The 16652-nt window shown below is 37.6% G+C and overlaps 1 protein-coding gene across 6 annotated transcripts in view; it reads left to right on the top strand.

Moving 5' to 3' along the window:
• Positions 1 to 16652, top strand: part of LOC128696839 (uncharacterized) — a 189792-nt gene that overhangs the window by 115503 nt on the left and 57637 nt on the right. For all 6 annotated transcript variants that reach the window (XM_053788226.2, XM_053788230.2, XM_053788233.2 and 3 more), the window contains one exon: positions 16004 to 16153. In XM_053788226.2, the coding sequence (XP_053644201.1) occupies positions 16004 to 16153 (150 nt within the window). The remainder of the gene's footprint in view (positions 1 to 16003; positions 16154 to 16652) is intronic.

The following is a 16652-nucleotide window of genomic DNA, read 5'->3' as shown; positions in this document are numbered from 1 at the left end:
TACACATTGGCGATTTTGATGACGTTGAGCCCTGTTTTTGGCCAATTCCATTGTTCCAGTTGACCAAACTCATAGCTATTTCTTTAGAACTCCATTTTTTCTATCAGTTCAGTACAAGCAACCGCCCATTTACAGATTTGAACTACCCAATAACGTGGTCAGAAATTGGCAATTTGGCCAATTTCACGCAAATTAAAAAAGATGCCAATTTCAAAATAGGGTCCAGAATAAACAATGTAGACATTCTTGGCACTAAAATAACATATCCTCTGTTCATTAGTCACGTCTCTAGGCCCCTCTTATATTACTATTGCTTTCTATTTTGATTTTTTATTCATACAAAAAAATGCAAAATTTACTGTTATGCAGACTACTGCATTATTGTAAAAATGGTATAAATAATATCAGCGTACTAGTGAAAGAATACAGTGGACCCCCGCTTAACGATCACCTCCCAATGCGACCAATTATGTAAGTGTATTTATGTAAGTGCGTTTGTACGTGCATGTTTGGGGGTCTGAAATGGACTAATCTACTTCACAATATTCCTTATGGGAACAAATTCGGTCAGTACTGGCACCTGAACATACTTCTGGAATGAAAAAATATCGTTAACCGGGGGTCCACTGTATTAGACTCCCCAGTTGACGTACGTGTATTGGACGTGAGGTGTGATTTGCTTACTCTTGAAAATTGGTAAAAATCAAACATTTCCGCCACTTTGAGCTCAATTTCAAGGTCCTTTTCATAATATGTTTTCCATTTTATCACCTGAGACCATGAAAATGAGAATACAACAATAAATACTATACGAAAATACACCTCAAATTCGGCATTTTAATCCAAAAAAAGGTCAGTTTTTTTTTTTCTCATTACACACTGCGTGCTGCAGGATTTTTTTACGTGGTGCACACTGACCACACAGACCCATTCTCTCGCATGTGGGCCTACCAGCTTTCTCCCACTTGATTTGAAGCCGCTAGAATTTACGCGTATAAATACGTCAGAAACAGTGTGACTTTGTAAATGGTCCACATCAACTGAATCATCATCATAAGCTTCTCTTTCCTGTGTGCAGGTTATTTGTGTATTGTTCCAGTCATGGTATTGTGGCTTTTTTTTTTCTCTACAGTACTTCTTGTGCTGAAACTGACTAAAATCATCTCTATTAACTAGTATGTCTTTCATTCTATCAATTGATACCTAGAAACAGACAGTAAAGCCATAAATCCATCCTAGAAAATGCCTCAAAATTGCTATTTTAAGTCAGACACAAAGAGGTTTGATTTTCCCATCATGCATTGCAAGAGGCAGGATTTATTTTACATTGTGCATACTTACCATGAAGATCCATTCTCTCGTGTCTAGAGCAAAGTTTACCATTCACATCATTTTTGAGGGTTCTGTTCTTAAAAAGTAGATCTACATGAGTGACACTGGCATCAATAACATAGATCTGTGTACAAGACAGTGATACGATTAAGAGTCCAGAATAGTCATGAGAATAATTTTTGGTTCCTTACATATACAGTGGACCCTCGGCTAACGATGTTAATCTGTTCCTTAGAGCTCATCGTTAGACGAAATTATCATTATCCGAATTAATTTTCCCCATAAGAAATAATGGAAATCCAATTAATCCGTTCCAGACAGCCGAAAGTATTAAAAAAAAAATAAAAAAAATTTCATGAAATATACATTTCCCTACAAAGAAAACAATGAGACATGCACAATAATTATATAAATAAATGTTAAAATGACACTTACCTTTATTGAAGAGTATTGATGAGTGATGAGACACTGTTTTTCTTGAACAGTCTGGGATTTTCAGAGTGATGCATGCATAAAGGCTTCACTTTGCAATCCCCACTAGCATTACAACAAAACAAGAAAGTTAACCTGTGTTTCATAGGCTTGTGTCCTGGGAGTGCCTTTTCCTCCTGTTTAATGTAGGTCCTGTTTGGCATTTTCTTCCAGAACAGGCCTGTTTCATCACATTTGAACACTTGTTGGGGTTGGAATTTTTCAGCTTCGCCATGCCTTATCACACTGCGTATGCCACTACAATTCTTAAATCTCTCAAACCAACCTTTGCTGGCCTTAAATTCACTAATATGAGCACCAGTTCCAGGCATTTTTTCCTGTTCACCTGGGTGTTAGTCGACTCGTGTGGGTCGCATCCTGGGGGACAAGATTAAGGACCCCAATGGACATAAGTTAGACAGTCCTCGATGACTCACTGACTTTCTTGGGTTATCCTGGGTGGCTAACCCTCTGGACGCTAATTGTTTCTCGGTAATTGTTTCTCGTTAAGCCACACCAACAACAGTCTCTCCACATCTTCGAGTAGTACAGCTGATGGTGGTGCAGCAGCATCTGCACCACCGTATTTCTCACCCTTTTTAACCACAGGGTTGGCACTAGAAGCTTTCTTTGGGCCCATGGTGACTTATTTAGCAGTTACAAGCACTATAAACAATGGAATAATACAAAATGTATCGAATGTATGCATGAAACCGGCAACCCTGGCTTGTAAACAATGACAGCGGGGCAGCTGAGGCACTTAGGCTGGACGGACAGGTTCGGGACGAATTACGCTGGGCGAGTTTTTTATCGTTAGGCGAGCCAAAATTTTTACGCTCAAACGCTTCGTTAGGCGGATTTAACATTACGCAATGCGTTCGTTAGCCAAGGGTCCACTGTACAAGTCATTAGCACATCCTTTTGTGTTAAGATCATGAGAGGTCCCACATCACCAATTCAGCTAGCCACATTTAATCTTTTCAGTGGCCATCGTGTAGAACTATATCGCTGAAGCCAGGCTCTGTCACATAATTCAGCATCATGAGCTCAGGTCACTCAGATAAGCTGTGAGCAGTAAATTTTGGCCTAAATGTGAGAGATTGGGTCTGTGCAGTGAGCATTTACAGTATTCTGCCCCATGTAGTACATGATGAAAAAAGCAAAATTCTGACCAGTGATAGGGTTAACTGAATATCCCTGTTATATGCAGCATGTCTCTCAGAAACATTCCTCTCTATTTACACTTTAACATATCAGTAATATACAACCTGTAATTAAAATAAGACAGTGAGATTCCATTGGTCCTGAAAACAGTAAAACTTAAACACTATCTGTAGATATTTAGAGACTCGGCTAAGATCACTTGCACATTGATGCCTTAGTCAACAGACTGACCATAATGAGATTCAACAATTCTTCCGTGTTATAATTATCAATCTCATCAAATCTTGCATGCCTAGTAAGGGCCATGATCTTCCTTTCTCTCTGGAATTATCTCCTAGAATCCACAGAAGTCATTGACACACTAATGTGACATTTATTTCCATGTCATATTAATCATGGTAATTGTGACTTCATCCTTGGGTTTATCAATGTCATCGATCCTGTCCATTTTAAATGTTTTCCAAGACTCGTTCTTTGTTGGCCAGTCCTCTTTGTCATTGTCTAATAAGTTTGGAGAAGATTTTCCAGAGATAATAGGATGAACGTTTTTATAAAACATTCATTCATTGTTTGAATTACCATGGTGTTTTTCTTGGGTAAGGAGACTATTGCATGCAGAAAAGCCATTCAGTACGAGGACATGAACATGAACAGCGAAGACAGTCATGAGGGTGTATTCAACAGATTCAACTTCAACAATAAAAACATTTACTGTAATCAAATAAATCATGACATTACTGAAATATGCTGGAAACATACATTGATTAATGTGGATTTGAACAAGTGTTGCAAGAGGATAGTCTCAGTATCATCACTCAGCTCCCAGACACATAGCATTAAGAAAAAAAGGAGATGCCTGTTAGAAAGAGAGAGGTACTCTATCTACAGGCAAAGATAAATAATCACAGAATTTTTCAAAAGCTATAGCCTTTCTGAAGAATGAAAAGAAATGCTGGTTAGAGAAATAAATACCATTGCTCAAACTGAATGCATAATAATGAGTCCAGGAGAGAGAGAGAATGAATGAAAATGAAAAGCTATATATGAAACTCAAAGCAAGTTAAAATACTTTTTCTCATGCAAAATCCTGGGCCAAAACTGCATCTAATATTGGGCCCTTGCTTAAAGTTGACAGAACTGACACTGACAACAACAAGGTAATGAATGAAATATTGAAGTCACAGTATACATATCTGTGTTCAGTGAAATGTTAAAAACACTAAGGAGTGACAATATAATAAGTTTTTTATGACTGAAACTCAAAACTCTGCCAACATCTCCATAATTTCTGACATAACACTAGCCCTACTCATCTTTAACCCTTTGACTGTTTTGGTGGTATATATACGTCTTACGAGCCACCGTTTTTGATGTATATATACTCCTAAATTCTAGCAGCTTCAAATCAAGCAGGAGAAAGCTGGTAGGCCCACATGTGAGAGAATGCATCTCTGTGGTCAGTGTGCACCATATAAAAAAAATCCTGCAGCACGCAGTGCATAATGAGAAAAAGAAACTCCGACCTTTTTTTTTTTTAATTAAAATGCCAAATTTGTGGTCTTTTTTCGTATAGTATTTATGGTTGTATTCTCATTTTCTTGGTTTCATTTGATAGAATGGAAAACATATTATAGAAATAGAGGTGATTTTGATTGGTTTTACTATGAAAAGAACCTTGAAATGGAGCTCAAAGTAGGGGAAATGTTTGATTTTTGCCGATGTTCAAAAGTAAACAAATGATGTCATTTTCCAATAAATGTCCAAGTAGCCATTCTGATATGCAGTCATGAATAGGTTGACATTATTTATACAATTATTACAATATTGCAGTAGTCTGCATAACAGTAAATCTTCTATTTTTTGTTTGAATAAAAATTCAAAATAGAAAGCAAGAGTAACATCAGAGGGGCCTGGAAACATGACTGATGAACAAAGAAAATGTTATTTTAGAGCCAGGAATGTCTGCATTGTTCATTCTGGACCCTATTTTGAAATAGTCATATTTTTTAGTTTTCGTGAAATTGGCCAAATTGCAAATTTCTGACCACGTTATTGGGTAGTTGAAATCGTAAAATGGGCAGTTTCTTGTACTCAAATGATAGAAAAAATGGAGTTCCAAAGAAATAGCTATGAGTTTGGTCGACTAGAACAATGGAATAAACCAAAAATAGGGCTCAAAGTGGGCGAAATCATCGATTCGTAAATATCGCTGAGGTCGCTAACTTTGCGAGAGCATAATTCCGTCAGTTTTCCATCAAATTTCGTTCTTTTGGTGTCATTACAATCAGGAAAAGATTCTCTATCATTTCACAAGATTTTTTTTTTTTTTTTTTTTTTTTTTTTTTTTTTTTTTTTTTTTTTTTTTTTTTTTTTTTTTTTTTTTGAAATTTTGAAATTTTGAAATTTTGCAACGCCAGGAGACACCTCAGGGTTTGGGGTTGTGACAGTCAAGGGGTTAACCCTTCCAGGGTCCAAGGCCAAAATCTGAAGTGGTGCCCCAGTGTCCAAGAATTTTCAAGAAAATTTTTTTTTATTTTTTCTTATGAAATGGTAGAGAATCTTTTTGTAAATGTAATAAAACAAAAAGTACGAAATTTGATGGAAAATTGACGAAATTATGCTCTCGTGAATTTTGATGTGTCAGCGATATTTACGAATCGGCGATTTTGCCGACTTTGACTCCCACTTTAGGTCTATTACATTATTCCAGTCGACCATATTCTTAGCTATTTCACTAGTATTACTTCTGTTCTATCGATTGAGCACAAGAAATCGCGAAGTCAACTGTTTCAACTACAAAATAAAGTGACCGGAAATTGGTGATTTGGCCAATTTAACACAAAGTTCAAAATATTCCAATTTCAAAATAGGGTCCAGAATAAACAATGTAGGTATTCCTGGCACTAAACTAACATTTCCTCTGTTCATTAGTTATGTTTTGAAGCTTTACAAATAAATTCCATTTTGATTTTTTATTCACATAATGAATTTTTATTCACACCAAAAAATAGAAGATTTACTGTTATGCAATATTGTAATAATTGTATAAATATCATCACCACATTTGTGAATGTATATTAGACCCACCAGCTGGTGTGTATTAGACGTGTGAGGTCGTTTGTTTACTCTTGAACATCGGCAAAAATTTAACATTTCCGCCACTTTGAGCTCAGTTTCAAGCCATTTCCAGTGCTAAAACCAATCAAAATTATCTCTATTTCTGTAATATTTCTTCCATTCTATCAAATGAGACCAAGAAATCACAAATACAACTATAAAAAAACATACGAAAAAACACTGCAAAGTCGCTGTTTTAATCGAAAATCACGGTCTCAGTTTTTTTTCTTTCATTATACACAGTGTGCTGCAGGATTTGTTTTATGTGGTGCACTCATACCACATAGTTGTATTCTCTCATATCTAGGCCCAAATTTACCACTCACAGTTTATCAGAGTGAGCTGAGCTCATGACGTAGATCTATGGTTTGGACCCTGAACGTAAAGCCGTAGATCTAGGGGACGGACCCTGAAAGGGCTAAAGAAGCCATTGATAGCATGCCCATGCACTCTTCCCTAGAGTCAGATTCATGGAGAACCATTATTCTTCAAGAATTGCAAGAATCCACTGTCACATGCCTTAAATATTCTATGAAGGAGTCTGGACACAAGGTGGCAGTTAAACATCTGCAAAAAACTATTGACCGATAGTACTAATGCCTCACGTTGTCAAAATCTTTGGATCTGCAACAGTTGCATAGCCCAGGGCAACATTGGCTTAGAGCAGGTTGCTCCTGCCAGTCACAGTGGACTTTGATGCACCGGTAGGTAAACAAAATGCAGATGTAGTGTATGCATACTTTACAAAAAGTCCTAGACAAGTGTGACCAGTAGCACACAAATGCAATAACACACAAAATGTGTGCAAAAGAAATAACTTGAAAGTTAGTGGATGGATATTTTACCTCCTAACAAATGGAACCCAAATAGTAATAGTGAATAGAGTAAAATCATAGGCTTTGACTCACGAAATCGTAATGACACGATTGCAAACAAACCATACTCCGGCCGGGATTGAACCTGCGGTCAGAGAGTCTCAAAACTCCAGCCCGTCGCGTTAGCCACTAGACCAGCTAGCCACAAATAAGATTCATCCAACTAGGTATATTTCTACACCATAGGAAGGTTAGCACAGGCACCACTGTGACCACAAATGCAAGTTTTTACAGACGAATCTCCAGCTAGCGTGGCCGTGACAAACTCTAGCTCAAGTCCCTTCACTGCCATCAACATGACTCACGAAATCGTAATGACACGATTGCAAACAAACCATACCCCGGCCGGGATTGAACCCGTGGTCAGAGAGTCTCAAAACTCCAGCCCGTCGCGTTAGCCACTAGACCAGCTAGCCACAATAAGATTCGTCCAACTAGGTATATTTCTACACCATAGGAAGGTTAGCACAGGCACCACTGTGACCACAAATGCAAGTTTTTACAGACGAATCTCCAGCTAGCGTGGCCGTGACGAACTCTAGCTCAAGTCCCTTCTCTGCCGTCAACATGAGCTAGAGTTCGTCACGGCCACGCTAGCTGGAGATTCGTCTGTAAAAACTTGCATTTGTGGTCACAGTGGTGCCTGTGCTAACCTTCCTATGGTGTAGAAATATACCTAGTTGGACGAATCTTATTGTGGCTAGCTGGTCTAGTGGCTAACGCGACGGGCTGGAGTTTTGAGACTCTCTGACCGCGGGTTCAATCCCGGCCGGGGTATGGTTTGATCATAGGCTTTCACAGTGAAAAGTTCTGCTCCCTAAGACAGTACAGTACTTGCCCCAGTTCTCTTATTTCATTATTGTATTCAACATAGTGACGTAATTGATAGCATTGTATCATCCATTGCAGACAGTATTAAAATTTATATGAGAGGGCATCCATTGAGGGCACAGCAAATCTCTTAGCTGCTGTAAATCATGTCTTCCAGTGAAATGCAGTAAACAATGTGTGGTTGACTGAGGACAAATTTCAGTTACGTATTCTGCTATGGAAAGATTGAATAAATAAAATCTGAATGGAGTATTACACAAACTCGAATCAGTCATTAGGATAAAAGTTGGATGTGAGAGACTTAGGAGGGATCATGTCAGGTCTCGAATCAGTCATTACAATAAAAGTTGAACGTGAGAGATTTAGGAGGGATCGTGTCAGATCTTGAATCAGTCATTAGGATAAATGTTGAATGTGAGAGACTTTGGAGGGATCGTGTCGGACCTCATATTCAACACTCACAGCAGTGTTATCACAGCTGCAAGGAAAATAATTAGCTGAATAACTAGAACCTGAAAAATATGTGTTAACAGCCCTCTGTAAGGCATGTGTATTTACAGATCTGGAGAATGTACCGAGAACCTCCACTGCCCATATAAATTCAGTCAAGCACCTAAATTACAGAGTGACCATCACTAATCCGGCATCATCGGGACCTGTTGGATGTTAGATTAGTGATTTTGCCAGATTAGAGGGCTTAGGTTAGAATACACTTAACCCACAGCAATATTTATGCATCAGAAATTTCACTCAATTTACACTTTATTTTTGGCCTATTCCATTGTTCCAGTCTACCAAACTCATAGCTATTTCACTAGTATTCCTTATATTCTGTCGATTGGGTATAAGAAACCACCCATTTACCTATTTCAGCTACCCAATAAAGTGATCAGATATTGGTAATTTGGCCAGTTTTCACACAAATTTCAAGAGATGCAAATTTCAAAATAGGGTCCAGAATAAACAATGCAGACATTCCTGGCACTAAAATAACATTTTCCCTGTTCATTAGTCACATCTCCAGGCCCCTCTTATATTATGCTTGCTTTCCATTTTGAATTTTTATTCACACCAAAAATAGAAGATTGACTGTTATGCACACTACTGCATTATTGCAATACTTGTATAAATAATGTCATCCCATTCATGACTGCGTACTAGACCAGCTAGTTGGACACGTATTAGATGATGTCATTTGTTTACTCTTGAACATTGACAAAAATCAAACATTTCTGCTACTTTAAGCTCAATTTCGAGGTACTTTCCGCTATGAAAAAAAATAAAAATCGTATCTGTTTCTGTAATATATATCTTCCATTCTATTAAATGAGACCAAAAAAACAAGAATACAGCCACAAAAAACATATGAAAATATGCTGCAAAGTCACTGTTTTACACCAAAATACACGGTTTCAGTTTTTTCTCATTATGCACTGCGTGCTGCAGGTTTTTTTTATATAGTGCACAGTTACCACACAGACCTATTCTCTCATATGTAAGCCCAAATTTACCAGTCACAGCTTATCTGAATGAGCTGAGGTCATGGTGACCAACAGTGGCTTCAAAGCCACATTTTCTCTTATGGACAATGTACAGTGTATGTGCTTTACACAATAAGAAGCATTTCTTTTATTTGTTGGAACCATGGCTAGGGCTAAAAGTGAGCAGGTTATAACAAATGGAGAAAAAGAAATTGGAATGACTTATGCAGCAAGTAGTGCCACCAAACAGTAGTGGCAGGTTGGTGTGGCGACCCTGGAAATTTGAAATTATGCTAGCCAAAATTAGTGCCAGATTACCAATGGAACTGGATTACTGATTGCCGGAATAGTGATGGCCAACCCATACTAGGAATTCTTGAAGTTTGTCAAACTGTATTCCTTTTATTGTAGGTGAGAAAGACATGTCCTAATTTACACCTTGAAAATTCTGGAGGATTGGTTCAAAATCTGTACATCAAAAGCTCCCTACAACAGGTAGAAGCTTGGCAAATGGTGCAGAATGTTGTACCCTCAGAGAAAAGCAGATGCAATGAGTAAATAAGAGATAAATAACTCAGTACAACATTTTGCACCATTTACCAAGCTTCTACCTCTTGTAGGGAGCTTTTGGTGTACAGATTTTGAACCAATCCTCCAGAATTTTCAAGGTGTAAATTAGGACGTGTCTTTCTCGCCTACATTAAAAGGAATACAGTTTGACGGACTTCAAGAATTCCTAGTACAGGTTGGCCATCACTATTCCAGCAATCAGTAATCCAGTTCCATCGGTAATCCGGCACTAATTTCAGCTAGCATAATTTCAAGCTAGCCGAAGCATAAAGGAAATTACAGCGGAACCTCAAAAATCGAACTGCTCCCAACACAACCAATTATGTAAGTGTATTTTTGTAAGTGCTTTTATAAGTGTATTTTTAAGGGTCTGAAATGGACTAATCTAATTTACATTATTCCTGATGGGAATAAATTCATTCAGTAAAGGCAGTCGAACAGACTTCTGGACCGAAGAAAGTTCGATATTTGAGGTTCCACTGTACCAACAAACCCCTAGCAGTCAAGGGGGAACTTGATAAGTTCCTCAAGTTAGTTCCTGATCAGCCAATCTGTGGTGCATAAGTTGGTTGGAAGGGGGACTAGGAGACTTGTTTTGCAACAAAGTTGTTATTACTAATTTTATTGGAGGGAGATGTGTGAATTTGGGGGGCTTAAGCCCCCCTCTTGGTGCCAACTTTACCCCCAAAATGTTCTTCATGTATTATTTACTTTCAATCAATCAAGTTTATTCTCTATAAGGATTACAATGCGGGTTTTACAGATTTTGGTTATTGTGTGGTTTACAATAAGATACTAATTACATAGGGGGCCACTAGGACACCTAGCATGGCTAGGCATTTCGGGCAAACTTAGATTAATTCTTAACCCTAAATTATTACAGATTATGAAGTAAGTTGACTAAATACTAGTTTGTGAGTTTAGCAGTGTGAATGCTTTTGTTTTGGCACAATACATAGTTTCTATATTGGAGTATCACAGGCAAACTTATGACTAGTTAGGAATCATTATTTTAAGATTAAGATTCGTATTTCTGTGCTTATAGTCAAATGGGTGAGTGAGTGAGTGTAAGTGTGAACCACCAGGTGGTTTTTATGTAGTTAGTTGATGGGGTGTATCAGGGAGATAAGATGTTTTCTAACTGTAGTTTGGAAGGTGATGAATGTGTCTGCAGTTCTCTAGTTTTCAGTTTAAGGGAATAACATATGGCATTTTCATTGTGGAGCACAGTATTTTACAAGAACATTCCCAAAAAGTTTGCAAAAACCAATCCATAAAATTTCTGTTACCCATGGTGTCTTATTGGTAAACAATTACTAGGAGATTGTGTTTGTAGAAGTTATTCATAGCTCTTGCTGTCTTAATTAAATACTGGTGCTCTCTTTGTATCTCATCTGAAGGTTCTTGATGGCATTCATTCCCAATGCAGCCCAATTTCTCAGCATTGAAAACTTCCCAGGGTGTGTAGACCACATCTTAAACAAATTTGATCAACACACATTGTTATGAGAGGCAACATCCTCTGTCAGCACTTGCAGCCTTACTTCTCAATGTGTCGTGGAATTTGCCATGTCTTTAAATCTATTAAACCACATCTACTGGCACTGAAATTCAGCTCTTCTGCACTTTTCCTATTATTCTATTTAAATTATTTTAACAAAACTCCTGGCCTTTTGGATACAGAATGAACCTGCTAAATGAAAAGTGTTTTTTTTTTTATTTATTTATTAAGATTCACTTCTATTCTCCTGGCCCGGGCCTTTTCCAAGTGGTGGCCCGGCCTTGGCTCCCTGTCTAGGGAGTGTCTGAGACCTAAGTCTCCCATGGGAGGAGGCACAAGTACCCCCCTCATCTTTGGGACCAACTGTCCCCAGGCCTAGCCACATTCCCCGCCCTCACGGGGCTCGTAGGGAGAAGCTAGGCCTCTCTGGTCTGCCATCCCCATCCCAAGGGGGATAATGGGAATGACAGTGTTGTGAGCTGCAAGCTCGGGCTCAGGCACCTACCCTACCCTAGAAGAGTTAAGCATGATGTCGATGAGAAAAGTGCTGTTGGGATTGGTGCTTTATGTACATGATGAGAACTTTTTTGTGGCTTCCAATAATTTGCAGGAGTGTTCTCAACTAGTAGCAAAGAGCATTTGCACACGCAGCACTTTTGTGTAAACTTCTTACATTTCTTCAGTACTGTATCTTATACAGTCAACCCTCTCATGAAGAGATGCTGTATCAAGCAATGAATAATAATGAAGGTTAGGCTTGCATTTAGTGACTGGGAGCGCATTGATATCAGTATGTTTACTCAAGGATCTGGCATTGTTGTTAAATTCTGAGATGTTCTTCATGTGACTGAAGGTAATTATTGTTTAGCTTGTATAGCTCAGTTGTTAGTGCACTCATCTCACCATTGAGGTCCATGGTTCAATCCCCAGTACAGGTGGAAACATTAGGATGTGTTTCCTTAAGACACCTGCTGTCCATGTTCAGTTATCAGTAAAATAGATACCCGAGTGTTATTCAATTGGTGTGAGTTGCACCCTGGGGACAAAATGGGCCTAATTTGCCCAAAATGCTCTTTATAACAAGGGACTTTCTATGTAGTAGTAGGTCATTGATGTCATCTAGACCTGTATACCTAGTACATGTACTTGTAGAAATAAAGATTATTTTTTATTATTATTTTTATTATCGTTATTATTTAACCCTTAAACGGTCCAAACGTATACATACGTTCTCTCGCGTAGCGCCCCAAACGTATATATACGTTTCATTTGTCATTCATTCAACATTGGCACGATAGACCTGAGTCGCCTAGACATGAGAGAATGGGTGTGCGCACTCAGTGTGCCCCATATGAAAAAAAATTGGCGACGCTTGGGTACCACATGCCCTTTTTCCTATTAAAAAAAAAATTCTCAAAATATTCGGGGCGCTGCGCAGGTGAACGTATATATACGTTTGGACCGTTTAAGGGTTAACAATGGCCATCTCCCACCAAGGTAGGGTGACCTGAAAAAGAAACAGTTTCACCTGTAGTTTGAGTGCTAGCACACTCAGTTCACACACACACTGAGCTCCAGGGATCGATCCCCCGGTACAGTTGGAAAACGTTAGGTCATGTTTCCGTAAGACACCAACTGTCCCTGTTCACTATCAGTAAAATAGGTACCTGGGTGTTAGTTGATTGGTGTGGGTAACATCCTGGGACAAAATTGACCTAGTTTGCTCGAAATGTTCTTCATAACAAGGGGCTTTCTATATACACCTACCATCCGACTTACGACCGAGTTCGGTTCCGAGAAACTGGTCGTAAGTCGAACTTTACTACTGAATATCAACAAAACATTTTTGTAATGACTTTATTGTTTTATTTTTGTATTTCATGTTTTACTTTACTTCTTATGCTGTTAGTACTGTATTTTATACTGTAAGGTTTAGGATAAACAATGTGTACAACACAAATAGTTGTTTATTTCCCAGAAATTTGGCATAAAAAACACGGTCGTAAGTCAAGTGGTCGTAAGTCGAGCAGGTCGTAAGTCGGATGGTAGGTGTAGTAATATGTCATTGATGTCATCTAGGCCTGTATATCTTGTACATGTACTTGTAGAAATAAAGATATTATTACTATTATTATTATTATTCACATTATCACTGGCCTCCCAGAGGTACAAAGATACGCCAGTTCAGATGTCCCTCCAAACAGTAAATAATATATGAAGTCTTGGTCTGCATTAAAGTTATTACATGTATTGTCGAAATTAGAGAGATTTAGCTCAGGATCAGTATTAGCATTCATAGACTATAATATAAGCAATAAGGAATTTGTATTAAAGAAGAGTTAGTTATTTAATCTGTACCTAATAAGATTGGTGAAAAAGAAAATTGTAAAATGATATGCTGATTGTAATTGTAAGTAAATAATTTGAAAGAGTACTAAAAAACTAAAAAATAAAGAATTTTTTTTATGTAAAGAAATGTAATATTATACAGATATATGTAAGCATGTTAGATAGGAGTGAGTGGAGGCAAGTGGTTTTTATGCCTTGATGTACTGTTGGAGTGTGAGGGAGGTAACATATTATGATATATGAAGGGATTCAGGAAAACCAGTTAGCTGGACCTGGGTCCTGGAGGTGGGAAGTGCAATGCCTGCACTCTGAAGCAGGGGTGAGAACATTTACATTTTAGACGGGCATCTGAACTGTAATATTGGTGTATCTTTGGCAAGATAGTGATAAAGTGAATGATGGTGAAAGTGTTTCTTCTTTTTTGATCACCACACCTCAGTGTGATATGACCACTGTGTTAAAAGCAAAAGTTAAGTAAGAGGGAATATCCCGGGTTATATAAACATGATGTAATGTCTGTCTCCATAACACCTCTGTGTCCTCCAGACCACTGTAAAACATTTACAGATAAATCTTATGATATTACAATTGTTTTAACCCTTTGACTGTCGCAGGCCCCTTTCTGAAACTGTCATTCTATGTCGCAAAATTTTTGAGGAAAAAAAAAGTTATTTTTTCTTATGAAATGATAAAGAATCTTTTCCCGATGGTAATGACGCCAAAAGTTCGAAATTTGGTCGAAAACTCACGGAATTACACTCCCGCGAAGTTAGTGGTCTTGGCGACATATACATATCGGCGATTTCGCCGACTTTGAGCCCTGTTTTTAGCCAATTCCGTTGTTCCAGTTGACTAAACTCATAGCTATTTCTTTAGAACTCCATTTTATCTATTAGCTGAGTACAAGAAACCGCCCATTTACCGATTTGAACTACCCAATAAAGTGGTCAGAAATTGGCAATTTGGCCAATTTCATGCAAATCAAAAAAGATGCCAATTTCAAAATAGGGTCCAGAATAAACAAGGTAGACATTCTTGGCACTAAAATAACATATCCTCTCTTCATTAGTCACATCTCTAGGCCCCTCTTATATTACTATTGTATTGCTTTCTATTTTGATTTTTTATTCATACAGAAAAAAAAATTTACTGGTATGCAGACTACTGCATTATTTTAAAAATGGTATAAATAATATCAGTGCACTAGTGAAAGAATATTAGACTCCCCAGTTGACGTGTATTGGATGTGTGGTGTGATTTGCTTACTCCTGAACATTGGTAAAAATCGAACATTTCCGCTACTTTGAGCTCAGTTTCAAGGTCGTTTTCATCGTGAAAGCAATTAAAATCATCTCTATTTCTGTAATATGTTTTCCATTTTATCACCTAAGACCATGAAAACGAGAATACAACGATAAATACCATACAAAAATACACCTCAAAGTCGGCGTTTTAATCCAAAAAAACTGTTTTTTTTTCTTATTACGCACTGTGTGCTGTAGGATTTTTTTTATGTGGTGCACACTGACCACACAGACCCATTCTCTCACATGTGGGCCTACCAGCTTTCTCCTGCTTGATTTGAAGCCGCTAGAATTTATGAGTATACATATGTCAGAAACAGTGGCGCGTAAGGCGTATTTATACGGCGTAAACAGTCAAAGGGTTAAGGTGTAATATGTATGGAAACATGGAAATAAGTCACATTATTTGACCATATTGGTTAAATCTACATTGTGTGCCTATTAGCTGAATTCCACTGTATCATGAAATTGTAATAATTTTGGAATGAATAAGGCATCTTCCTGCTGGTTGTATGCCCTGGTAGGGAAGCTGATGGTAGAAAAACAGGTACTGGCTTCATTGTTTACTTATTCTACCCAGGCAGTGTTACTGTGTGATGCTCCCACCTAGTCTTTGATTTTATTTTCACAGGCATGACTTGGTTGTAGGATATCCAAACAGTTGAACTGAGGTCAAAAATATTGGCAGGTGGTGTATTTGAAGGCATAAATAATTGTGTATTAGTACATTAGACACAGCCATTGCTTGCATACTAGTATGTATGTTGATCACAGTTACAAGGTTAATAATATAATCAATACACAAATAACCCACACATAGGAGAGAGAGAGAGAGAAGGTTATGACGATGTTTTGGTTCAAGTTGGACCATTTACAATTTTATTATTATTATTGTTATATTTTTTTTTTAATGCACTGGCCATCTCCCACCAAGGTATTTTTATATACATGCATGAATTTGTATACACGAGTCTTAACTTATGTATTTTTTTTTATGTCTTTTTTTAGGTGGTTTTATCAGCATGTAGCAGTTACTTTGAGCAACTATTCGAAGAGCATCCGGACAAATCACCAATCATTATTTTAAAGGACATGAAGTTCACTCACGTCTCCCAGCTGGTCACCTTCATGTATCGTGGAGAAATTAACATTACTCAGGTACAGTATTAGGTAGCCAAGTTTTCGGAGCCATAGGGTTGTTTTGCCAGAATAAGGTAGTTGGTAGGTAGTTGATTACATTATTACAAAATGGTGATTAAGAAGTACAGTAATGTTGGGGCTAGATTACAGTTTCCCTTTTCATGTGTATGCTATACCAAAAATTACATTTGTCCTATTGGTATACAAATATATATATATATATATATATATATATATATATATATATATATACATATATATACATATATATATATATATATACATATATATACATCTATATATATGATTGAGTGGATAGAGGAGCAATGTGGCAGATGTTGCAAGTATATGGAATAGGTGGTAAGTTACTAAATGCTGTAAAGAGCTTTTATGAGGATAGTGAGGCTCAGGTTAGGGTGTGTAGAAGAGAGGGAGAATACTTCCCGGTAAAAGTAGGTCTTAGACAGGGATGTGTAATGTCACCATGGTTGTTTAATATATTTATAGATGGGGTTGT

The sequence above is a fragment of the Cherax quadricarinatus genome, chromosome 52 (genome assembly GCF_038502225.1).
Source record: "Cherax quadricarinatus isolate ZL_2023a chromosome 52, ASM3850222v1, whole genome shotgun sequence".
Taxonomy (NCBI): Eukaryota; Metazoa; Arthropoda; class Malacostraca; order Decapoda; family Parastacidae; genus Cherax; species Cherax quadricarinatus.
The sequence above is the reverse complement of the archived record's forward strand: the minus strand, read 5'-3'. Positions and strand labels throughout refer to the sequence as shown.